The 27,705-nt window shown below is 39.9% G+C and overlaps 2 protein-coding genes and 1 long non-coding RNA gene across 3 annotated transcripts; all 3 read left to right on the top strand.

Moving 5' to 3' along the window:
• Positions 1–17,030: 17,030 nt before the first annotated feature.
• LOC129761307 (uncharacterized protein K02A2.6-like) lies at positions 17,031–18,650 on the top strand. The gene has a single exon (XM_055759026.1). The coding sequence runs from the start codon at positions 17,031–17,033 to the stop codon at positions 18,648–18,650; it is 1,620 nt and encodes a 539-aa protein (XP_055615001.1).
• A 1,197-nt stretch (positions 18,651–19,847) lies between these two features.
• On the top strand, positions 19,848–20,702 carry LOC129761306 (uncharacterized protein K02A2.6-like). Its single transcript, XM_055759025.1, has one exon. It carries the CDS (start codon positions 19,848–19,850, stop codon positions 20,700–20,702), a length of 855 nt encoding a protein of 284 aa, XP_055615000.1.
• A 278-nt stretch (positions 20,703–20,980) lies between these two features.
• Positions 20,981–22,077, top strand: LOC129776843 (uncharacterized). The gene is made up of 3 exons (XR_008743167.1): positions 20,981–21,335; positions 21,421–21,542; positions 21,666–22,077. It is a non-coding gene; the product is annotated as an uncharacterized LOC129776843 (long non-coding RNA).
• Positions 22,078–27,705: the final 5,628 nt, after the last annotated feature.

Genomic DNA, 27,705 nt, shown 5'->3' with positions numbered 1-27,705 from the left:
AGACAACATTATAAGAGAATGCCTGCAGTCGCAAAACCCAACGTTCAATGCGAAGGCAAGGGGACGAATTTGGGGAAAATATGGCTTCCAAAGGTTTATGGTCTGTTTCCAGTTCGAATCGAATTCCAAGTAGATATATTTGGAACCTCTCAACCGACCAAACCAATGCAAGAGCTTCTTTTTCGGTTTGTGCATATCGTTTTTCCGTTTCCGTCAAACTTTTGCTTGCATATGATACTACCCTCGGCTTTCCTTCTAAAAACTGAAGTAGTATAGCTCCAAGTCCAACCGGAGACGCATCTGCCACTACACGAGTCTTTAATTTAGGGTCAAAATGGGCAAGGCTTCCAATATGTGTCATTTGTTTAATGATGCGATCAAACGCCTTTTGCTCTTGTGCTCCCCAACAGAACACTACATTTTGCTTTGTAAGCTCACGCAACGGAAATGAAATCGTTGCGAGATCAGGGATGAAGGAGCCAACGTAATTTACTAAACCGAGGAAACTCCTCACCTCTTCCGCGGTAGATGGTACTCTGAAACTTTGGACGGCTTCGATCTTACTCGGCGATGCTGTCATTCCATCTTTGTTGAATCGGTGTCCCATAAAGTCAATTTCAGACAATCTGAACGCACATTTAGTTTGATTCAGTAAAAACCCACTTCGTTTCAATTTTTCTAAAACCTCTTTCAGAGCCTCATCATGTTCTGGTTCCGTTTCTCCCGCTACAATAATGTCATCAATAAAGTTGATCGTATTGCTGCAACCTGCTAAAATATGTTCCAAGACCTTTTGGAACATCTCCGGCGCACATGAGATGCCAAAAACGAGACGTTTATACCGAAAAAGTCCTTTAACACAAATGCAACAAAATTATTATTATTATTTTTTTTTTTTTTTTTTTTATTCAAAAAGTATATGCTTACCTTTGTGAGTGATGAACGTAGTAAGCGGTTTACTCTCATTATCGAGTTCAAGTTGGTGAAAAGCATCTTTTATGTCCAGTCGGGAGAAACACTTAGCTCCGTTTAGCTTCCATCTAATGTCCTCGATTGTAGGCAGCGGATGTGTCTCCCGCAAAATCGCTTTGTTAACTTGTCGCATGTCGACACATAGTCGAATATCTCCGGTATCCTTCACTACCACGACTAATGGGGAAACCCATGAACTCGGTTCGGAAACTTTCTCAATGATGTCTTTTGCTTCCAATTCTTTCAATTTATCCTCCACTCGATCGAGTGTTGCATATGGCAAACGGCGCAATCGCTGAGCAACAGGTTCCACAGATTTATCGACAGGAATGTGAATCTTTATATTCCGCACACAAGGAAACGGCCTGCTCACAGACACTTGATGAATACTCTCTTGCTGACTTGGTAATCCCAATATGAGCACGCCCAATTTCTTCGCGGTGATCTTTCCCAACAATGGTTGTGGTCCCCCTTGCACAACATAAAACCTTGCTACTGTACTTAACTGTTTACGTTGATCAGTGATGACAATTTCCGCGTCAAACATACCTGGTACCGTCAGACAGCCTGTCTGTGCATACGCTTTAAATTTCTTGTCTGGATGCCTCATCAACCCAATAGTTTTTACACCATTCTGTAACATGCTGTTCCAAGTTTGGTCATCGATGATGTTGGCGTGAACACCGGAATCAATTTGCATCTCAATTAATATCCCGCCAACCTTTGCACACAAAACTTCCTCAGAATCGTTGTTTGATGAAACCATTTCCACTAACTCAGTGTTTAATTCATTGTTTTTTTTCATCCTCTATTGCATGTAACCGCTTTGGTATGCGATTATTGTATAATTCCTTCGACGGACCTGAATTCGTCCGGGAAGCCTGTACAAAAGTTCGCTTCCTGGGTCTTGTAGATAGAAGGGAGTCCGGATTACTTCGATTGTAGCAAACAGCTCGAAAGTGTCCACGTTTACCGCAGTTAGAGCATGTTTTGTTCCATGCTGGACATGGACCATCAGAAGCATGTGAGCGTCCGCAAAACCGACATGATGAGATAATACGTGAAACATTTTCTGAGTTCTTGACTGACTGCTGCAGAATACTTTGGCCACTGATTTGTTCACTGGCTGACCGTGTCGTTTCGAACGCGTTGACTTGCTGTATGACTTTCTCCACCGACAATTCCGCTTCTAATAAAAGTTTTTCTCGCAAATTTGCAGGAACAAATTGTAGTAATTTATCGATGACAGCTATACCCGAACTTTCCAATGAGGTGTTTCCGAAATTGCACTTGCTGGCATGCATTTGAGCGCGCATTAAAAAAATTTCCAAGCCCTCTTCGGGTTCCGGTTTCATTGCCCAGAATAAATAGCGCTCATGTACCTCGTGACGCTGCGGGGCAAAGTAAGCATCCAACTTCTGGATAGCCACTGCATAAGAATCAATGTTGTTCTCCTCGTCTGTGGTTACATCTGCTCCGGGGATGTTGAAGAAGATGTCTTGCAGTTCGAAGCCACCCTTTGCAAGCAATAAATCCTTTTTCTCATCAGCATCGGTGACCTTCGAAGCTCGTAAGCAAATTTCAAAACCGCGCTTCCAGCTGTACCATTTAGCGCGACGCTCTGCCAGCGGTACCGTGATGTAAGTAAACAACGGAAAATTCGAGAAACTGTTTTTATCCATTGTGTTTTACGCCTCTATAATGTAATACGAATATATAAGTATACATTCATTATCAGAATATGAAACCTAACCGCTCTCTTGTCGCGGTAGCTCTTCCTGCTCCAAGTCGCAAATCTTATCAACGCGTACCAACCGCTTTCTTGCGCGGCACCTCTTCCTGCTCCAAGTCGCAAATCCCTGCTTCAAGTCGCAAATCCCTGCTTCGAATCGCAAATCTTGGGTTAACGCACACCCTCTTTTTTCTGGAAGCTTCCACAGAAGCAATTTTTTTCTTTTTTTTTCTTTTTTTTTTCACAGTAATCACTGTAAAATTGCAGTGCAATTGAGTTATGACATTTCAGATGCCACCAGAACCGGAGAACACTTACCTAATTCAGTTTATAGCATTCAAAATTAAAGAGGAATTAGAACAAATATCCTCGTCGCCAATTTGTGGTAGCGCAGATTCAATAAAAAACACACCGTTCGTTACTTGCTAATTCCAACTTCTGATCTTTTTATTTCCAATCTCATTCATACATAAGGTGGTGCGGATAGAATACTACTTGCATGTGTTAGTAAGACCACAGATATCTACTACAGACGTTCCACCACACCCAGCATCTTACCGATGTCCCGATGTGACAACTCCGGATTCTAGAAATGAGTGCACAGGATTAATTCACGACGCTCTTTTTCGTTCGACGACATTTTTCCAAATTTACGAAAAATTGACAGTGATGCATGGCCAACGTGATCTATACACTCTTATCTGATTATAAGCGAAAGCTGAAGATATAATTCCTAAAAATTAAATTTCTACAGCATTTTTTCCGTGATGCAATTTGATGTGACACACCCTTTATTTGGCAACACTGTGAAAATGTTGGAAATCCCATTTTTGTATATTTATCTTTGTCAATTATTTTCCTCATCAACCAATCAGAAGCCGAGTTGCAAGTGGTCCGAGTTTGACAGAAGTTGTGGTCCGGAATCGGCCCCCTATTGTCATGTCACGTCTCAGATTTCAACAAGTACAGTTCGTTTTACTTTTTCCTCTCTGAGCCCTTCGGTCTTCGAGTTATTCGCTTTTGGGTTATGGGCCCAGGCATGGAGGAAAAGACGAAGGTTACGCCGTTCGATGGTTCCGGATTCCACAATTGGCGGTTCCGGATGGAGACGGTTCTCGATACGTTCGATTTGCTGGATTGCCTCGAGCATGGGGTGGAAAAAATCGAAGAGCTGATGGAGACCGACGATGATACGGCGGCCGAGAAGGTTGAGAAGAAAAAGAAAGTTCTCGAACGAAAATCGCAGGAGAAAAAGTGCAAGGCACTCATCGTGCAGGCGATTGCGGATAGTCAACTGGAAATAATTAAGGACTGCAAAACGCCGAAAGCGATTTGGAATACACTCTAGAATATCTTCGATGAGCATGATGTTGCAGGTCAGCTATATATTCGAAAACAGTTGCTTACGTTAAAGTACACGGAAGGATCCAAATCGACGATGTCGGAACATTTAATGCGTTTTGATCGACTGATTCGTGAGCTCAAAGGGAGCGGTGCCAACGTCGAGGAATCGGATGCCATTTGTCACTTATTGTTGACAATGCCGTCGACTTTCGACTCCGTCGTTACGGCAATTGAAACCATCCCGGGGGGCGTTAAGATGGATTTCGTCAAAAAGCGTCTGCTGGATGTGGACATGAAGCGTCGGAATTTGGACTCCGCTGCTAACGGAGGCGGCGACGGTGTGGCGTTAGCGAGCAAGCATAAAAAGAAGATGAAGTGTTACCAATGTGGAAAAGGGGGCCCCAAAAAGGCCGAGTGTCGCGCGTCGAAAAACTAAAAAGAAAATGAGAAGAAACAAAAGAGTGATTTGGGCAATGGACAGAAATCAAACGTTGCGGTGCGTGAAGAGAATCCAGAAGTGGCTTTCGTGGCAGCCGGTAAGGACAATTTCGTGAACGGGAAAACCACGAAGTGCGAAGCAAAAGACGTATTATATTTGCCTGGCTTGAGCTGCAACCTGTTTTCCGTGAAAAGAATTACGCGACTGGGATTTCAAGTGAGTTTCGATAAGAATAAAGCCGAAATCTCGAAGAACGGTGTAGTTTGGGCTGTAGGTTGGCTCAAAGACAAACTTTACGAACTGGCTGTGCACTGTAAACAAAGTGAAATGGGATGTTCTTTGATTTCCGGGAAAGTATCGCGGAATGTGATGCAGTGGCATCAACGATATGGACATGTAGGTAGCGATAATCTGAAACAGCTCGTCCGGCATAACATGGTGGATGGATTGAATATTGCCGAGTTCGACGACGATACCATCGTGTGTGAGCCGTGTCTGTCAGGTAAGACAGTTAGATTACCTTTTGAGGGCGCTGAGGAAAGACGATCCACGCGGCCCCTGGAGCTCGTCCATAGTGACATTTGCGGTCCTATAACTCCATATACATGGGATGCGAAAAGATATTTCGCCTCGCTTATAGACGATTATTCTCATTTTACAATAATTTTTCTGATGACGTCGAAAGACAAATTGCTGCAATGTTTTCGTGATTATGAAGCTCTTTTTTTCCCAAAATATATATTTTATTAAGGCACATGTGGCGTTAGCCTGACGGGGCCGGGAGTTCAATATTTTGACAATTTTTGTCTTACAACTATGTTAGTAATATGTAACCGATTACTCGCGGTTGGCTCGAGGTTAGTATTACAAGTGTTCTCATAATTGGTATGTTGCAGTCTTCGATGCTCTGTACGTGTGCCCGACACGGGATACTTCCTATTGGGATGCAGCCGACCATTAATCAGCAACGCCCCCCTAGTCTGTACCCCATATCTAGCGTGGTGCGTCTTTCTCGCCTCGAGGAATCCAGGATAGAATGGTCACTAGCCGGCGCAATCATCAGCTCGTGTAGAGTTGTCATGAGCGGTACAACCTTTGGCTCTTGTTGAATGATCAGTGGACTGCACAACCTTCGGCCCGTGCATCTGTAAAGAGTGTGTGTATGTATTGCCGCGACTAAGTAAAAGTTTATCGATCGAATAGGAGGGATATGAAACGGGGGCACAACGAAGGAAAAATCATTAAACATTGACATCAGCGTTTCTGAGGAACAGGTATAGATGAAGCAGAAGATCAGGATCCCGGCTACCTAAGATATCCCGGACGGGGATATCCGAATATATGAAGCTCTTGTAACAGTTCATTTCGGAACAAGAATCTCTCGGTTTAGAAGCGACAACGGAGGTGAATACGTCGGGGATGAGATGCGTCGATTTCGTCGAAGCAAAGGTATTGCGATGAAACGACCATCCCTTACACGCCACAACAAAATGGCGTGTCCGAAAGGATGAATCGGACTCTGATGGAATGTGTCAGAGCCATTCTAGTGGACAGCGGTTTCGGTAAGGAGATGTGGGGTAAGGCCGTTTGCGCCGCCACGTATAAAACGAATCTGTGCCCGACTGCAGCTGTGGATGTAAAGAAAACACCATATGAACTGTGGACCGGTAGGAAGCCGAACGTTGGCAAACTGCGTGTGTTCGGGTGTTCGGCGTATACTCACATTCCGAAAGAGTTGAGAACGAAGCTGGATCTCAAAGGAAGAAAGCTGTACCTGGTGGGATATACAGTCAAGGGATATCGCTTATGGGATGCAGAGAAACGCATGGTGGTTGTAGCCAGAGATATAGTATTCGACGAGAGCTCACTGTTTGGCGCGAAGCGAGAAGCCAAGGAAGTGACAACAAATCAAGTTGAGATGTCCCACAAGAAGTCTGTGGGTGAACAACCAGAAGAGGTTGATCCAGAGCGAGTGTTTGAACAACCGGAAGAGGTTGTATCAGATGAAAACAGTGTTCCAGATGGTGAAGTGCAGGAACCAGCGGTTCGAAGCAGTGGACGATCAAGAAGAGAACCTGTATGGTATGATTGCTACGAGGTATCGAGGTATGCTCGGGTTATTGGCTTGACTGGGGGTATTAAGAGTGTAATTACAACCGAATATACGTGCGTGTACCCCTCGACCAATACTACAACTTTGCGTTTATCAACTGTGGTGTTTCGTGAAGCGTCAACTGTTGTTAATAATAAAATTCATTCCAAGTGTGATTTCAACAAGTACAGTTCGTTTTACTTTTTCCTCTCTGAGCCCTTCGGTCTTCGAGTCTTTTGTGTGTCTGTCGCGTTCGCTTTTATATGCCAATTCTCTGCAAACTCTTGAACATTTGAAAGACAACATTCGTGAAGTTATGACCGAGATACCGCCCCATAAGTGCCGAAAAGTCATCGAAAATTACCTGTTCCGGATCAAGGTGTGCAAGGAAGCCCTAGGTGGACATTTGAATGATGTTGTATTTCACACATAATGGCATAAACCAAACTTTAATTTGAAATAAAAGTTCCATCGAAATTCGAATTCTAAGAGTGTTTTATTTCAATTTACTTTCGGAATTTAAAATTGGAAAACCCTGTATATATATATATAAGTTACGAGACTACGAGACCAACCTTAACCCCCGAAGTGTCAAACCTGGGATGAACACGACTCCAAATTTACCTGAAGATAAGCAGTGCCCGCTCGAACAACTCAGAGCCCTACAACAGATACAACAACAACAAGCAGTTGCTCTCGAACTTTTAGAAAATAAGGAAACGATCCTAAATAAACAATGACAATGTTTGCCACACCGTAGTTAGACAGTAAAGATAAGCAACGAACAATAAGGACCGAAATAGCAATAAACGATTTAGATCATTAGCAGTATCTCACATTCAGGGAAAACACAACACAATGCCGATAATAGCAGCAATAAAAAGGATCGAAGGATCGATAGGGAAATATAGAACAAACAGGTAGAAATAGGAAGTTAGGAGTAAAATGTAATGATGAATAAAAATCAGTTGGTATTTTAGCTTCAAGAGAACAACATCTCTTTTATTTCAAATATATCACCTCCCGAACGTAAGTTATGTAACTGGCGCAGTCGAAAGCCCGGGGAGAGCGATAAATCGGTAAAAGTGTTAGTGCATCGGAAAATCGAAGTGTGTGGTTCGCGACTCAGTGCAAATCGGAAGAATTTCGCCGCGAGTGAAGTGAACAAACGCAGCGATCAGGACGGAGCAACGTCGGACGAGAGATTTATTGCCACACCCGGAGCGAGCAACCTACCTGGACGCACCCGCTCGTAAGCACCACTGGCGGAACACCAGTTGGTTCGAGGTGAGTCACCCAAAGGGTTTTCTTACAAATCTTTCGCTTCCCTCTTTTCTATCCGGCTACCTGGCAAAGGTACGCCATCCGCTATAGATAATAATTTCATTCCAACTAACACTAGGATAAGAAACAAAAAGTTGAATTCCGACCATAAATAAGAGTAACAAGAGAAGAAAGAGTGATTCTCTCTAGCTAAATTGAATACCGGTCGTGAATAAGTGCGTAAAAACGTAATTAGTGCCAACCAATTAGTTTATGATTACAAGAAAAATGGCCGACGAAATCCAGAAAAGGATTGACGAGCTTCTAGCTCAACTGGAACTTCAGAGAACAAAAATCGCCGGGTTGGAGGCAATCACTGCTTCAACTAGCGGAAATAATGGCCAATCGCCCCCTACTAGCTCATTAGGGATGATTATGGCAACAAAATTTGATGGATCCCGAGTACCGGACGCGATCAAAATGATCCCCTCCTACAACGGCGATCCTAAAACCCTTTCATCCTGGCTCAATTCAGTAGATAGCAAACTCGAATTTGCTAAAAAACTGTGTCCCACGCCAGAAGAGCAGAATAAAGCTTTACCCTTATGGTACAGCATTATTCGAGATAAAGTCGTTGATAAAGCCAATGACGTGTTGGTGCAGAACCACACATCCACCGATTGGCTTGAAATAAAACAAACACTCGAAGAATACTTTGGAGATAAAAGGGACTTAAGCACCTTAATCACCAAAATAAATTATTTGCAACAAAACTCAAAAACTATAGAGGAATTTTATAATGAATGTCGAGAGCTACTAGCCGACATCACTGCAAAAATATTGTTGCATCAAGAAATGCGCATTTGCGCTAGAACCCTGACAGAAAATTACGAATGTATGATAACTAATGCATTCATGGACGGGTTAAGAGAACCGTATTCGACACTCGTTAGAGTGTCGCGTCCAGGAAATTTGAACGAGGCACGTCAAAGTGCTACCGAACAATTTAACGCGGCTCAACGAAAAAAGGAAAGGAACAATAAAACAGTAGTAGCACCACAAAAAACAGCTTTTAGACCATCAATGCCGCAGTATAACACTTGGCAAAATAATAAATACCCAGCTCCACTCCACTTTTCCCAACCATCATTCAAAAGGCAACCCTCTCAGAATCTACAATACCAGAAACCTTCTTTTCAAAACACACAATTCCAAAGGTCATTCCATCCAAATCCCCAGTTTCAAAAACAAACAATTCCATATATTAAATCTGATCCATCAGGACAGCCCAAACAACAAGTACCTTTTCAAAAGTGGGGAGCTCAATTAAACAATTGCGAAACTACGCAATATAAAAATTACGAACAGCGTCATGAGCACTCGCAAGAGCACTGTGCTTCAGAACAAAATTACGAAACAATTGTGATGCCAATCAATACAAATGAATACGAGAACACTCCAGAAAACATAGAACCAGATATGACGGAAGAATTAAATTTTCATTCAGCCTTCGACCACCAGACAGGAAACTAGCAAACAATTTTCTTCCTTTTCTTGAGATAAGTCTTAAGAATCGGAAACCGCTCCGATTACTGATTGATACGGGAGCAAATCAAAACTATATCACCCCAAATATTGTCCCAAAACCAGCAATAGATCGAGGCCCTAGACATAAAATTAAAAATATCAACGGAACTCATGACGTCGAGGAATTTACGCTTTTCAATCCATTTGCAAAATTTTCAGAGGATATTCCGTCTCAAAAGTTTTTTCTATTCAAATTTCATAACTATTTCGATGGATTGATCGGTTTTGAAACCCTTCGGTCATTAAATGCAATTATTGATACCGCGTCAAATTCATTACAGATAGGAAGCTTTACTATACCCTTACACAAAAAATTTTACCAAAAAGCACAAGGCATAAAATCTAAACGAAAACCAAAATATAGAAAACAAAAGGTCAAGCGAAATTATAGGAAAACATTCACAGACTATAGAAACATTAAAATTCATAAAAGTAAAATTAAAAGAAGAAGAAAACGTTAGTTGATTATTTTTTCAATAGATGACACTTAATAAAAGAGAGAGAATGTAAGGTCCAAGTAGGAATAATCAAGATCATCCATCCAATTAATTTAACTACAATCGAAAAAACGATTGATACATTAAGTAGCACTTCATATCAAAGATTAACCAATACAAATCCACTTGCAAACATCATCAAGTACAAAGTTCAGCAACTGTACACAACGTTCTACGGATTGAAATCCAGAAAACCTCGAAACAGACGTTGGGACATCATTGGCACAGTATTTAAATTCATCGCAGGAACACCTGATGCAGAGGATCTGAGAATAATTAATCGTACAATTAACGAACTGATCAACCAAAACAATGAACAGCTCAAGATTAATTTTCAAATAAGCGAGAGAGTTTCACAAATTACCAACACTATCAATAAAATCGTGGAGAATTCTTTCACAAACAAACTTATATTGGACGAAATTGAAACGATAACAACAATCTTTACACAACAACAAAACCCGAAGATTTTGTCCAGAAATCATCATTCCTGAACGAGTTAGGCGATGAATGCGTAGCTTCGTTGATTCACGGAAGACAGGCTACATGTAGCTATGTAATGCAAAACAAGACGACCCAGAAACTTATCACGGAAAATTCGATCCTGATTTCTAACGCAAAAAACCAAATCCTACAAACGACATGTGGACCAGATAATAGAACCCTGGATGGAAACTTCCTCATTTCATTTGGAAACTGCACGATATTGTTTAACAATCAACGTTTCAAGAATGCCGAGATAATAAGCGAAGCAAACGTCATCCAAAGAGCGTTAGAAAAAAATTAGAAAAAAATCAACAATGAAACTATCAGCAACAGAAATAAACTGGAGCATGTTTATCTCAACCAAGTTCACATTAATTTTAAACTCTGGAGTCTTTTCGGCGGATTTTCTCTCATGCAAATTACATGCCTCATTGTAATCAGTTTCATTCTTTACAACAAGTTGTCGCCCACAAGAACTTATTCAAAAGCATCAGATATCGAAACGGGACGTTCCTCACTCGAAGGGGGAGTAGTTAACTACGAGACCAACCTTAACCCTCGAAGTGTCAACCCTGGGATGAACACGACTCCAAATTTACCTGAAGATAAGCAGTGCCCGCTCGAACAACTCAGAGCCCTACAACAGATACAACAACAACAAGCAGTTGCTCTCGAACTTTTAGAAAATAAGGAAACGATCCTAAATAAACAATGACAATGTTTGCCACACCGTAGTTAGACAGTAAAGATAAGCAACGAACAATAAGGACCGAAATAGCAATAAACGATTTAGATCATTAGCAGTATCTCACATTCAGGGAAAACACAACACAATGCCGATAATAGCAGCAATAAAAAGGATCGAAGGATCGATAGGGAAATATAGAACAAACAGGTAGAAATAGGAAGTTAGGAGTAAAATGTAATGATGAATAAAAATCAGTTGGTATTTTAGCTTCAAGAGAACAACATCTCTTTTATTTCAAATATATCACCTCCCGAACGTAAGTTATGTAACTTATATATATATATATATATATATATATATATATATATATATATATATATATATATATATATATATATATATATATATATATATATATATATATATATATATATATATATATATATATATATATATATATATATATATATATATATAAGTTACATAACTTACGTTCGGGAGGTGATATATTTGAAATAAAAGAGATGTTGTTCTCTTGAAGCTAAAATACCAACTGATTTTTATTCATCATTACATTTTACTCCTAACTTCCTATTTCTACCTGTTTGTTCTATATTTCCCTATCGATCCTTCGATCCTTTTTATTGCTGCTATTATCGGCATTGTGTTGTGTTTTCCCTGAATGTGAGATACTGCTAATGATCTAAATCGTTTATTGCTATTTCGGTCCTTATTGTTCGTTGCTTATCTTTACTGTCTAACTACGGTGTGGCAAACATTGTCATTGTTTATTTAGGATCGTTTCCTTATTTTCTAAAAGTTCGAGAGCAACTGCTTGTTGTTGTTGTATCTGTTGTAGGGCTCTGAGTTGTTCGAGCGGGCACTGCTTATCTTCAGGTAAATTTGGAGTCGTGTTCATCCCAGGGTTGACACTTCGAGGGTTAAGGTTGGTCTCGTAGTTAACTACTCCCCCTTCGAGTGAGGAACGTCCCGTTTCGATATCTGATGCTTTTGAATAAGTTCTTGTGGGCGACAACTTGTTGTAAAGAATGAAACTGATTACAATGAGGCATGTAATTTGCATGAGAGAAAATCCGCCGAAAAGACTCCAGAGTTTAAAATTAATGTGAACTTGGTTGAGATAAACATGCTCCAGTTTATTTCTGTTGCTGATAGTTTCATTGTTGATTTTTTTCTAATTTTTTTCTAACGCTCTTTGGATGACGTTTGCTTCGCTTATTATCTCGGCATTCTTGAAACGTTGATTGTTAAACAATATCGTGCAGTTTCCAAATGAAATGAGGAAGTTTCCATCCAGGGTTCTATTATCTGGTCCACATGTCGTTTGTAGGATTTGGTTTTTTGCGTTAGAAATCAGGATCGAATTTTCCGTGATAAGTTTCTGGGTCGTCTTGTTTTGCATTACATAGCTACATGTAGCCTGTCTTCCGTGAATCAACGAAGCTACGCATTCATCGCCTAACTCGTTCAGGAATGATGATTTCTGGACAAAATCTTCGGGTTTTGTTGTTGTGTAAAGATTGTTGTTATCGTTTCAATTTCGTCCAATATAAGTTTGTTTGTGAAAGAATTCTCCACGATTTTATTGATAGTGTTGGTAATTTGTGAAACTCTCTCGCTTATTTGAAAATTAATCTTGAGCTGTTCATTGTTTTGGTTGATCAGTTCGTTAATTGTACGATTAATTATTCTCAGATCCTCTGCATCAGGTGTTCCTGCGATGAATTTAAATACTGTGCCAATGATGTCCCAACGTCTGTTTCGAGGTTTTCTGGATTTCAATCCGTAGAACGTTGTGTACAGTTGCTGAACTTTGTACTTGATGATGTTTGCAAGTGGATTTGTATTGGTTAATCTTTGATATGAAGTGCTACTTAATGTATCAATCGTTTTTTCGATTGTAGTTAAATTAATTGGATGGATGATCTTGATTATTCCTACTTGGACCTTACATTCTCTCTCTTTTATTAAGTGTCATCTATTGAAAAAATAATCAACTAACGTTTTCTTCTTCTTTTAATTTTACTTTTATGAATTTTAATGTTTCTATAGTCTGTGAATGTTTTCCTATAATTTCGCTTGACCTTTTGTTTTCTATATTTTGGTTTTCGTTTAGATTTTATGCCTTGTGCTTTTTGGTAAACTATTTCATTTTCGTTTAGGACAGGTTCTTCCTCTCTTTTTAAATTGTGTCTTTCTCTTGTTTTTTCTTGATATTGTTGAATTTTATTTATGACTTCGTCGAAAATTTGATTTCTGTTTTCTAAGATTCTGTCTATGTTCAATTGGCGTTCATCGCCATCTTTGATACCAAAAAAGATCTCGATTGGTTTCAACTTTGTTGCTGAATGAATCGTGCTATTGTATAATGCAGTTGCTATTTTGTACAAATCTTTTGCTGACATATCGGTATATTTTTGTTTCATGCATAAAAAGATTTCGGTAAGAGTTGAATAAAATCGTTCTACGATACCATTCACCTCACTATGTCCAGAAGGTGTAAAATATGATTCAACATTCAGTCTTTGGAGAAGTCCTTGAATTTCTGGGGATTTGAAAGCAACCTCATTATCATAGACTATCATTTTAGGGGTTCCGTAAGTAGTGAGAAGTTTGGTAATGCCTTTTTTAACATCGGGTATAGAGCGGGATTTTAGAGGTATAAGGATAGCGTATCTTGACATTTTGTCAATGGCTGTTATAAAAAGATTCGGAGAGGAAATGTAGATATCAACATGAAGGATGTCTAAAGGTTTTTGTGGAATTGGGGTATCTGAAAAGGTTATTTTGTAGGGATTTCTTTCGTACTTACATTCAAGACAGGTGACACAAAAGTTGATAAATTTCTGTATCCTGTCTCTCATTCGAGGGAAGTAGAAATTTCTCGCAATTGCTGATTGGTTTTCTTCTATTCCTCGGTGGGCTCTGCCGTGTGTGGCTTCTATAACTCTATCTTGTTCTTCTATAGTGGTAAGGTCCTGCAATATGGATTGTGTTAATACAATTTTAAATGATTTTGCACGAGAGAAGTGGTTCCTATATGTTGCTTGTAGGGTATTTACCCATTCTTCCGGGCAAAGAATGCAGTTAACTCTTGAAGAATGCATATAGTCCCGAAATATCTTTATAGCTATAGAGACACCAAATGTTGCTCTCATCAAAGTGCGTCTTTGGACTCCTGGGAAAATTTGTTCTAATGTTTCAGTATTTCTATCTCCCTTCTTGATAAGAATTTGATGTTTGAAAAAGTTAAGTGGAGATTCGGTCATTCTTATAGGGATGTCATTGTCAGAATCTGTGGAACGTGCGGTTGATGCATCCGGTAACGATTCTGTTTCATTTGAATTTAACTCTTGAGTGACTCGCGATAACCCGTCGGCTACTACATTTTGTTTGCCGGAACGGTATTGAATCTCGTAGTCGAATTCTTCCAGACGCAGTTTCATGCGTATGAGTCTGTCGTTTGGAGTTTTTAAATTGAGTGCGTATGTCAATGGTTTGTGGTCGGTATATAACGTGAACTTCCGACCGTATAAGTATGGCCTGAAATATTTACATGCCCAATCAATGGCGAGGAGTTCTTTTTCAATGGCTGAATATTTTTCTTCGGTTTTGCTTAGGGTGCGTGATGCGAAGGCAATGGGTTTGTCTTTACCGATAGGGCCTTGGGATAAAACTGCACCTAATGCATAATTCGATGCATCAGTGGTAAGTATAAAGCGTTTGGAAAAGTCAGGGTATTGGAGGACATGGCTACTTGTTAAAATGTCCTTACAACGGTTGAAGGCTGAGATGAACTCACTTGTGTGTTTGATCTTCTCGCCCTTACGAAGCCGTTGCGTAAGAGGTTTTGCAATTTTCGCAAAATCTCTGATAAATTTTCTATAGTATCCGATTACTCCAAGGAACCCTTTTAGTATATATATATATATATATATATATATATATATATATATATATATTTCGAATTTTCGATGGAACTTTTATTTCAAATTAAAGTTTGGTTTATGCCATTATATGTGAAATACAACATCATTCAAATGTCCACCTAGGGCTTCCTTGCACACCTTGATCCGGAACAGGTAATTTTCGATGACTTTTCGGCACTTATGGGGCGTGTAGGGTTCATAATAATTAATGCACTATTCCCATCTACACAACTTCTATGAATCTTGACAGTTGAGGAGATTCATACCTGCAAGCGTTGGTACCTTGGTGGAAGGGACTTGACAGATAGAAAGGGACACAGAAGGTCAGATAAAAAACCGAGAAGCGCACTGAGAAGCTGCAATATTGGAGCAGAGTGGAAAACGGATAAATCTACAGAGATAAGCTCAACAATTGGCGACGAGGAATAAAAAAAAAAAACCTACAGTAAGTTCCATTAGTTTAAATGACTAAATATTTTAGGGTTTTAGGTATTTTTTTTGCGCTAGAGAATGCGGATGTTTGCGGATAGAAAAAAAAATTCAAAATGGTGGTTTTTTTTATGGTATAAAAAAAAAAAAAAAAAAAGTATAAAAGTAAAGGAAGTTGAGAATAACAAAAGAAAATCTTCACCAGGTTGACTCCTGGTTTGAAATTTATAGCTGTGCCCTTAACGGGTTTTGCGATCGATTGTATGGCGACAATACTTTGTGATCGGATTGTTTATCAGTGTGTATGAGACAAAGTTTTTTTTTTTTGTGACATTGGTGGGTTGCCGGTCAACTGCATAACCGTGTTTATGACCGTGGCGCGCATATGTAATAGAACCCATAGTTTGTTATGGCCGTGGCGAGATGCAGGGCTTGTTTAAATGAAGTGTTTATTGGTCGTGGCGTGTGGCCTGTGTGGCAGTTGGTTGTGGCCGTGGCAAGTTGCCGGCCTTGCTTAGATGCAGTCTATTGTGGCCGTGCATGGTTGCCGGCCTTGCTTAAATGCAGTCTTTTGTGGCCATGGTGGATTGCTGGCCTTGCTTAAATGCAGTCTTTTGTGGCCGTGGCGGATAGCTGGCCTCGCTTAAATGCAGTCTATTGTGGCCGTGGCGGATTGCCGGCCTTGCTTAAATGCAGTCTTGTGTGGCCGTGGCGGATAGCTGGCCTTGCTTAAATGCAGTCTATTGTGGCCGTGGCGGATTGCCGGCCTTGCTTAAATGCAGTCATTTTGTGGCCGTGGCGGGTTGCCGGCTTTGCCTAAATGCAGTCTGTTGTGACTGTGACAGGTAGTCGATCGAAGTTGTTTTTAAAACGAGAACGTGATTTCTATTTTGTAGCACTTTGCGGGAGAAGCGAATTCTATGACGATTTAAAATTTCGAAAAAAAGGAAGGACACTGTTGGAGTTATATTTTTGTATGAGTTGTACAGTTATATTGCATAAAATTTCCGTTGTGTTGATGTTGTATAATTCCCTTTGCTATTGGATACTAAGATGATGACATTAAATTCGATTTGGATATATATTTGGATATTTATAAATATTGGCACAATTGTTTCGTTTGGTTGAAGGCAGTCTATTGATTTTATGATATGTCATTTGTTCGTGTTATGCACTATATTCATGATCGAAATGATAGCCAACTGGAAAGTGTTTTATTCTTTTTTACAGATGGATGAAAGTCGTGTGTTGCCCATGTTTAAGTGCGAGCAAATCGAGAGCAGCAGGCTAGCTAAGGAATGGCAAGACTGGAAAGGCGCTTTAGAATGTTATTTTGATTCTTATCAGATCACGGATCAAAAGATCATGCGAGCGAGAATGCTTCATTTGGGTGGGCCCCAATTGCAGAGGGTTTTTAAAAGTCTTGAAGGAACTGAAGATTTCTCTGTTGTCCTACTGGATAAACCGTGGTATAGTAAAGCTGTGGAACGGTTGGACGCATTTTTCAAACCGCGCAGGCAAGAAGTCCTAGAGAGGCACAAACTCCGAAACATGAAGCAAGGCACAAACGAACGGTTCTCGCAGTTCATCCTACGTCTACGTCAGCAGCTCGCAGATTGCGGATTAGAAAAGTATCCTCAGGAAGTCCGTGCAGCAATTGAAGAGATGATGTTAACTGATGTCATTGTTGAAGGGTGTTCTTCTCAGGAGCTTCGACGCAGAATCTTGGAGAAGGACCAGAACCTTGCTGATATAGAAGCATTAGGAGCATCGTTGGAAAGTGTGCGAGCTCAAGAAAAAGAAATAAGTGCTGGATCATCGCACCTAATTTCAGGATCACTCGAAGTGCGTAAAATCCAGAAGCTTCGTACTGATAACCCGGATGTGAACAAGAAACGGGTCCTCGGTAGATTTAATAACAAACCGATTTGGAAAGAGAGCGCTTCAACGATCTGTTATTCCTGTGGGCAGATGGGTCACATATCGAAGGCTTTGTGCTGTCCGGCAAAAGGCAAAATCTGTCGTCGGTGTAAGCGTCCAGGTCATTTTGAAAATGTCTGTCGCAAGCGTCCTGGAGAGTACAAAAATCTGAAGCAAACTGGCAAAGTTCAAGCTATTGACGAAACCCCGGAGGAAAACGACTGTTCAGCGGTAACTAAACCAGAATTATCATCAGAGACACAGGAGAAAAAGGTGTATTATACGTTTCATTTTGGAAATAGCTGTAACATGATTGACTGCACTGTTGGTGGGCTGGATATCCAAATGTTGGTTGATTCCGGATCGGACGCTAATTTGATTACTGCTGATTCTTGGGAATTGCTGAAATCTAGGAAGGTTGACGTCCAACACTGTCAGAAGGGCAGTAAGAAAATATTGAAATCCTATGGTAGCCAGAACCCATTGAAAATTTTAGGAACATTTTTTGCTCACATCAGTGCTGGTGGACGAACGGTTCAAGCGGAATTTTTTGTTGTCGTGAACGGGCAACGAAACCTGCTTGGAGACAAAACAGCAAAAGAACTGGGTGTTCTTAGAGTCGGTTTGGACATAAACCGTATTGTTGACGGTAACAATCAGAGCCTTGTGCCTTTTTCGAAGATAAAAGATATTCAAATTAATATCCAGATGGACCCGAACATTAAGCCGGTTTTCCAACCACTTCGTCGCATTCCCATGCCACTCGAGGATGCCGTTAATAAGAAATTGGATGAGTTATTGGCTAGAGACATTATTGAGAAGAAGACTGGACCAGCAAACTGGGTTTCACCTTTGGTAGTGGCGAATAAGGCAAATGGGGAAATCAGATTGTGCGTTGATCTTCGACGAGTAAATCAAGCCGTTATCCGTGATCGTCATCCTATGCCGGTCATTGAAGATGTGTTGGCTAAAGTTGGCAGAGGAAACATTTGGAGTACACTCGACGTTAAAGATGCCTTTTCCTTATTGGAATTGGATGAACCCTCCAGAGATATTGTAACGTTTATATCGCACCGCGGATTATATAGATTCAAACGTCTGCCATTCGGACTTGTGTCGGCGCCCGAAATATTCCAGCGAATCATGGATGAGATTCTTGCTGATTGCGATGGAGCATACTGGTATCTTGACGATGTGGGCGTTGAAGGAGGTTCTATGGATGAACACGATCGTCGTTTGAACAAGGTATAAATTCTTGATTTTCTTTTTTCTTTAATCGAGTTACTTTTCTCGTATTGTCGGATTTTTTTTTGTATAAAAAAAAATAAATGAAAGGCTGGGTTTCTAAATGAATTTTATGTTTTATTTTCGGTATTTTTAAAATATCTAGATTCTGCAGCGCTTCGAAGACAAGGGAGTCGTTCTGAACTGGAACAAGTGTAAATTTCGTGTCACCGAGTTCGAATTCTTAGGATACAGAGTGTCTTCTCAAGGAATACAGCCGTCCATTATAAAGTTGGATGCGGTTTCAAATTTTCGCCGCCCCGTTAATGATAGTGAAGTTAGGAGCTTTTTAGGCCTTGCTAATTATATGGGGAAGTTTATACCTAACTTAGCAACTATAGATGAACCGCTCCGAAAACTAACAAAAAAGGGAATCAGTTTCAAATGGGGCGAAAAGGAAGACAAAGCATTTGAAGACATTAAAAAACATCTCTCCCGTGCTGGAAGTCTTGGGTTTTATAGACCGGACGATGAAACTTCTGTTATGGCGGATGCTAGCCCATACGCATTAGGATCAGTTCTTATACAAACGAACGAACTTAGACAATCTAGGGTGATCTGTTTCGCCTCCAAATCATTGACAGACACCGAACGCAGGTATTGTCAAACGGAGAAAGAAGCGTTAGCACTCGTTTGGAGCGTTGAACGTTTCCAAAATTACTTGATTGGAAGAGAGTTCAATTTACTTACTGACTGTAAGGCGCTTACGTTTTTGTTCTCGCATACATCGCGTCCTTGCGCCCGCATTGAAAGATGGGTTCTACGCTTACAAGGTTTCCGATACACCGTAATCTTCGTTTCTGGTAAAGAAAATCTTGCGGATGTTTTCTCCCGACTTGCCACCGAAGCTGCTCGACCTTTTGATGAAGCAGAAGAATTAGTAATCAATGAGATTGCTGTCGCTACTGTTACAGCAGCGGCCCTGAAATGGGAAGAGATAGAAGAAGCCAGTCGGTTGGATCCTGAAATCCAGCAAGTCATTGACTCTCTTCAATCTGGAATGATCGATGAACTTCCGTTATCTTTTCGAATGATTCATAATGAACTCTGTCAAGTGAACAATGTTCTACTGTATGGTGGCCTAAAATTGATCAAAATGTTGAGAAATTTGTTCAAGAGTGTCGTGGGTGTACGTTGGTAGCGGCTCCAAATCCTCCTGAACCGATGATTCGAAAGGAACTTCCATCGCAACCATGGGAACAAATTGCAATAGATTTTCTTGGCCCTCTTCCAGACGGTGAGAATCTTTTAGTTTGCGTAGACTACTACAGTAGATACATGGAAGTCATCGAGATGACAGAAATTTCATCCACGGCAACCATTAATGAGCTTTTGACTGTTTTCTCCCGTTATGGCATACCTCGATCATTGCGTGCGGATAACGGTCCTCAAATGTCTTCAGATGAATTCAAAGCATTCTGCGAGGAATACGGAATCCATTTAGTTAACACTATACCTTATTGGCTCCAGATGAATGGGGAGGTGGAACGTCAAAATCGCTCTATACTAAAGCGACTGAGGATAGCGCAAGAACTTGGAAAGGACTGGCGAACGGAACTTCGAAAGTACTTGTTAATGTACCACACCTCCAACCACACAACCACGGGTAAGCCACCATCCGAGTTGATGTTCGGGCGTCGTGCACGAACGAAGCTCCCAACGGTGCCTCCAGTCCAAATTGAAGATGGGGAGATTAGAGACCGAGACCGAATGGAGAAAGAGAAGGGGAGACAATATGCTGATATCAGAAGGAAAGCAAGACCCAGTGGAATACAAGTTGGTGATCACGTATTAGTCAAGCAGATGAAAAAAAAGAACAAAGTCAGTGCCGACTATTCACCCGAGCAATTTCAAGTGGTTCAGAAAAATGGAACAGATGTTTTGCTGAAATCTCTATTTAGCGGGAAAAATATTAGGAGAAGTGCAGCACACTTAAAGGTTGTTCCAAGTAACCCTGATCTTCAAACGGGTCCAGCGTCTTCGGGAGAAGAGTTTGTCTCTGCAAAGGAAAAGGAATGAAATCGTTCTGGTGAGGATACAGACATTAACGAAGGGGCAGTAATGAGTAAGAGAGTTAGAACGGAGTCGAAACTATTAAAAGATTATGTAACCTATTGATGAATGTTCTATGCAATAAAGAGTTTGGGTATTTATGAGTATCGTGGTTTACTGTTTAATGAAAGGGTGGGATGTAGGGTTCATAATAATTAATGCACTATTCCCATCTACACAACTTCTATGAATCTTGACAGTTGAGGAGATTCATACCTGCAAGCGTTGGTACCTTGGTGGAAGGGACTTGACAGATAGAAAGGGACACAGAAGGTCAGATAAAAAACCGAGAAGCGCACTGAGAAGCTGCAATATTGGAGCAGAGTGGAAAACGGATAAATCTACAGAGATAAGCTCAACAGGGCGGTATCTCGGTCATAACTTCACGAATGTTGTCTTTCAAATGTTCTAGAGTTTGCGGAGAGTTGTGATATAAAAGCGAACGCGACAGACACACAAAAGACTCGAAGACCGAAGGGCTCAGAGAGGAAAAAGTAAAACGAACTGTACTTGTTGAAATCACACTTGGAATGAATTTTATTATTAACAACAGTTCGCGTCATCGAAGGTCGTTCGAAGGAAGTTTCGCGTGAGTGAAAAGTATGTAAACAAACCGTTGCATATTTTCTCTATAATTAATATACTGATTTCTCGAAAACTTGTACCGTGTTTATCTTACAATTAGTGTAAATTGTTGAAAAATAGTTTTTCTTAGCTGTTTCGATGCTCCGAACCAAAATTTATTGTCATTTAGTAGTGGAAAAAAGCCGTTGAAGTACACCCTCTGTCAATCTACCTGCGAGAGAGGTAAACCGAATTAATGAAATTTGATATAAAAATATCCGCTTAGTGTTCATAAAATACCTAAAATACAAAGATCTGGCTTCTGTTCAATCAGTGCTCTAATATTTTTCAAAATATTTTCCTTAGAACGTGTGAAATATGGACGTCAAAAGCTGCGCAAATTGCCCGGAGAACATGCAAGTCGGACGAAATTTGCTTGAGGCTGATTCCGAACAATCTGCAAAATTCAAAAGCCGTATTGTTTGTGTCGTCCCCGGATGTAAGCAGAGATATCGCCCCGGAATTTCTTTTCATGCCTTCCCTCCGAAAACGGACAAATCGCGGTATCTAGACTGGATCCAACGACTACGGCTAAAGATAGAACCTACAAAAACCTCCCGTATTTGTAGCCTCCATTTCACCGTGTCGAACTTCTACTCTCCAAGTATTCACATTCACATTTTCGCACTTTTGAAAGAGTGAAACAGTCCAACTTGGTGCAAAATGTGCGATAATAAAGAAATAAAATAAAACATACATAAGCAAATGATACAAAACAGCCATGACGTGTTTGCACTTCCCTTTGCCAGCTTTACAGGAACACGAAAACAACCATTTGGAGAAGGAGATTTTCGTACCAATTTTTATTGTATGGGGTTCCGAGCTTGGAGATGATGACTGGAGGCAGGACGAGTAAATACTGAAGCCTTCATCGTGAACTTCTTCAACACCAACTTTTAAAAGATGTCCAGCTTTGAATACTCTTTCGCCTTCGACGACTAAACGGCTTCCACCCGCAGCGTAATCGAACACATCCGCAAACTCCATAGCCACGTAGCAGGTTTCATTTTCTCCGACTGATGGCTCCTGATAATGCATGGAACAAGGTCACAGAAAAACACTTATAAGTTAAATTCAGCTTAAGCTACAGCAAAGTTTTTTTCACTGCATAAGGAAAACTCATTTTCCAACCGTTTAGAAGCTAAATTTTGCACATAATTATTAATTTTTATTAAAATTTAGTATCCTGAAAATTTGTTTACTTTTTCACAAGTAAAGACAGTGTCCTTTGGATGCGATAAGAAAACGTTTTCCCCTGCAGTAAATTTATGTGATTTAACTAAATTAGCATCCTAGAGGATAGTTCTTTCGATACATACTCACCATTACGAAAATTTCTGCTAAAAACGTTAAAAACGGTACGTTTAAAAATCACATTCTTTTTGTAATTCTTTGTTGACGTTCGCTTCACGCACACAAGCTGTCAAATTCAGCTTCGTAGTCGCGAGTTGACGCTTCACGAAACACCACAGTTGACAAACGCAAAGTTGTAGTATTGGTCGAGGGGTACACGCACGTATATTTGGTTGTAATTACACTATTAATACCCCCACTCAAGCCGGTAACCCGAGCATACCTCGATACCTCGTAGCAATCATACCACACAGGTTCTCCTTGATCGTCCACTGCTTCGAACCGCTGGTTCCTGCACTTCACCACCTGAAACACTGTTTTCATCTGATACAACCTCTTCCGGTTGTTCAAACACTCGCTCTGGATCAACCTCTTCTGGTTGTTCACCCACAGACTTCTTGTGGGACAGCTCAACTTGATTTGTTGTCACTTCCTTGGCTTCTCGCTTCGCGCCAAACAGTGAGCTCTCGTCGAATACTATCACCCTTATTCTCATTTACGGCCGTATCCGTATATTGATTCGTCGGATACGATACGTCGTCAAAGAAAAAGCTATCCTCATTTACGGCCGTATTTCTGTGTACTAGATTCATTTTGGTAAACTGTTTTATCGACATCGGTGAAAGATGTTTTTTTGACGTAGGATTACGTGTTTCGGGAACATATTGGGGTACAAATTGAAAAACGAATATCGATCGCATCGTGAAAAATGTCCAATTTCAAACGCTTATTGCTCAGTCATTTCATGACGGATTGATGAGATTTTTACATCAAAACATCGAGGCACTCTATAACAATTTTTCACTTTGAATAAAATAATATATATCATGTAATTAACTATCGAACAATTGAAAAATCTCAACCCCTATCCAAACGGTACTGATTGGTCAAAATTTACGTCATTTCTTTTTCGCCTGCTTCGCTTCTTTCGTTCCCCGATAAGTCAAATATTTGCATGGCGAGCGAGTGGGGGCGCCTATTTCTCACATACCAACTGATATAAAAGGACGGTAGCATTTTTGGATTTCTCATTCTCGTTCAACGCTCAGATCGGCAAACATCTGGGCTTCTAGTGTGCAGTGCTCTACAAATCAACTAACACCATACGGTGCGGCAAAGGAGAGGAAGCCATCGGCAACCAACGATGGATGCAGTGCATCGAATTGAATCTAGTGTGCATTGCTGGTGCGCTCCTCTTCACATCAACAATTGGATGCGGCAAAGAAGGCAGAGGAGCGAAGTGCATTGCATCGCATCGTATCACACCCGCTATCCGTCGTTTAGCTCGTCGTGGTGATGCCAATCAAACCCTCGCAAATCGACGCACAGAAGCCGATGGCGCCAAAGTCAAGGAAAGCATCAGCGAATCCGTAAAAGCTACCGCTCCCAAAACTAAACTGCTACATCCGACTGAAGCGCAGCAGATTCCATACAACCCATTAAACCATTCCAGTTCTTCTCAGTACTATTTTGAAACAAATTTGCAAATAAAAAATTCAAACAAATTTGAAACAAAAGAGTTCATTTTACTGTTTTCCACTTACCACAAAAACTATATAGAACCGATCGAAAATACTGTTTATTTTTACATTTTCTACTAACAACTAACATGGAACGTATCACGTCAAAAACGTACGTTTCATCAACCACCTTTTACTGGATTTGGCAAAAGAAGCGAAGGACATATACATGCATGTATATAACGGAACGCTCCAGTCATACACAGCCCGTTAGGGACGAATGACCTTTGGGTTAAAGTCCCTTCAAAAACAAGAACGAACGATACACAACCCATATCAAACAAATGCATGATGGAATTCTATAAAATAATATTTTTGCTGTGCCTTTGCGCCATCTACACGGGCGAGTAGCACCATAGTAGCAAAAAATGTCGAAGTTCGTGACATCTGGTAGCAATATTTTTCTTCTTTTGAATTATAGAGACTTTAAACTTTACGTTCATTCATCTCTAGCCCTGAGAAGGGACCTTGCGAAGAAAACTAGTTCATACTCTTTCTCGACCTACCTTTAGAAAGACATTTTCATTGTCGCTCAGCACTCCTCAGCAAACGAGTCTGCCTTCGGCGGCACCAAGTGACGCCATGAGCAATATTCAATTAGGGAGGTAGATTAATCTCCCATCGAACTAGCAGGCCCGAAAGCAGTTTTGAATTGATAAAATTTAAATGTATTTATTTTTTTTATTTTGATTTTTGATTGTTCAAAACAATTATATAATTTTTTATATATACTGCCTGATGTTTCTACCAAAACACATGATTCAAACACATTTTTTTGTCAAGCGCAATTTTCATATAAGATTTTTTTACGTTGGATTAGGTCTTTCGGGAACATATTGGGGTACAAATTGGAAATCGAAAATCGATTACATCGTGAAAATTGTCCAATTTCAAACGCTTATTGCTCAGTCATTTCATGATGGATTAATGACATTTTTGCGTCAATCGATTTCGGTACTCCATAACAATTTTTTATATTGAAGAAAATAATCTCATCCCCTATCCTAACGGAAATACCCTCTTCTGATTGGTCGAAATTGACGATACATGCGGCGGTTCCCTAACAGAGACATCAAAACCAAGCTGCCTGGGGGAAATCGGTATTGCAAATACATTAAAGTAGGGGGAGCTTTTGTTCCTATCGAAATGTGTTCCCTAACAGAGACATCAAAACCAATTGCAAATATATGCAAGTCGGGGGTTGCTCCTTGAAATTTCATATCAATGACCGATCGTTTATTGTGAAAAATTTAGCACAAGTGTAAGTGTAAAATTGTATATGGTAGCAGTTGTGCTAAGAATGACTTGATATATGAAACGATTTATTTTAATTTCCTAAAATTAAAAACCAAGGTGTGTTCCCGCTCGAGAACGGGTCGTTTAGTTTAAGCTGACTGTTTTTTTACGGCGAGAAAAATTGGAAAAGTGAAGAAATATTCGAAAAAATGATTTCCCATATCCTTTATATATAGTATTAGGTGTTGTTAGTCCAATTAAAATTGAATTGGGTTGAATAAACACTCAGAAAGTAAAAATTATAAAAAAGGAATACCTTTTCCATTTCAAATATGTTTTCTCTATATTGAAGTAACATGTTTTTACTGATGAGGAGAAATTATAATTGTGTTCGGTATTGGTAATTGTCTTATGTTACATTGGTGAGTTTTTTTTTCTTTATTTCATACATACATATCACAGGAGGCATCTCGTCTAGGATCACAGAGGGCGGTTTTCATCATATATCGTTCCACTTCGGTATCTTTTATCTGATACGCACCATCCAACGACTGTTTACCATCTTTCTGCCATCATCACTCGATGAACACTGGTGGAGTTAACATACAATACCCAACAACCAAACAAAACGGCCCTTTTCAGGGCCACCATATCATTATCAAAGAGTTTAACGATGTAATTCTTCAAACATATCCAAAACCAACAGATAGTCTAACGGACACAACCCTCAACCATATCATTATCAAAGAGTTTAACGATGTAATTCTTCAAACATATCCAAAACCAACAGATAGTCTAACGGACACAACCCTCCTGTGACTTTTTTATTTTTTCACTTCTGTTTTGTTTTCATTTGAGATTCCTACATTGGGTACAGTTTTTGTCTGGAGAAAACGGAAATTCACGGTTTTCTGAGTGATCCGCAGACATTTTACTGTGGGAATATCGATGGCCAAATTATTCAGGTTACTCCATACCTAAGTGGTGCGGACTCAATCCACTTCATTTTCAAGCAAATTCATTGATTTTTTCAAGCGGTTTCTTGCAATAAATTCTCAGACCACCAGAGATGCCAGATTAACAGATATGTTTGTAAATTTACAGACATATCTGTAAAATACTTTTTATTTTTGTTGCAGACTTTTTGGATATAACAATATTTCACAGGTTTTTGAAAAATGAGAGGCTCTAGAGGCTCAAAGATATTTGACTCATCGTATTACATTTTTCCATAGTTTTAATACATAAAATGTTTTTAAATTTAGTTTATATCAATACACATGACGTTATAACTATTTTATGAGTAATTCATTAACACTTTGTCGTCCGGCGTAACCACAGTGGTTATGTGCGCAAAATAGGTCGCATTGCAGTGATTTCGTGAGCATAGTATCGCTCAGTGATCGACGACAGTACTTCAGTATCTTTTGCATTCTGTTGGTGTTTTGTTTTGTAACAATAACTTGTATACGTCAACGTTTTTCATGAATTCATAAGTACTTTTGCCCTGAACACATTTTGCATTGAAATCAATTCTTCACGATGAACGAAAAATTGCATTAAATGTATCTATACTATACTTCAAAATTTCATGACAGTGAGGGAACAGAGTCGACTTATGAGAATTATCGATGAGATTGGTAAAACTTAACAGATTGTAATTTCCCGAGAATATCAAGAACAGCCGGCGACAAACTAAGTAAACTGAATTAGCGCTGTTGCCGCCAAGCGAATCATTTTTTAGCAAACGTACGGCGCAACATGTGCGTCGCTAATTTCCTTAAAAATGATGATCTTTTGAGCAAACGACAATGAGTCGATTCTCAAAGCCCAAAATGAACATCTCTGAGTAATATTAAGATTGACTACATCCGAGCGATAACGGAGACCGTTTCATCCCAGTCCTTGAGCATCCCTTCAACCTCGCACTGTTAGCCTATATATATATATATCTATATAAATAAAAATGGAAGGCCAAATCTGTTCGTAAGCGGAAAACTCGAAGAAGGTATGATCCAATTTTAGCCTTCTTTATTTTGTTGTATTCGTCCCCTTCCGTAGATCAATATAGTGGAGAGCAAAATCGGAAAGTTTCCGGAAAACTCAGAAGGAATGTCGGAAAATTCGGAAGAATGAATTCCCATATGACCGAAAATTTCATCATGATAAGCGTTTTTAGTCAATTAGATATTTGCGCTAGCGAAGTTGATCTTTGTTCGAAAGTGGAAATGGATTTT

Source organism: Toxorhynchites rutilus, chromosome 1, assembly GCF_029784135.1.
Source record: "Toxorhynchites rutilus septentrionalis strain SRP chromosome 1, ASM2978413v1, whole genome shotgun sequence".
In the NCBI taxonomy this organism is placed as follows: domain Eukaryota; kingdom Metazoa; phylum Arthropoda; class Insecta; order Diptera; family Culicidae; genus Toxorhynchites; species Toxorhynchites rutilus.
The sequence above is the reverse complement of the archived record's forward strand: the minus strand, read 5'-3'. Positions and strand labels throughout refer to the sequence as shown.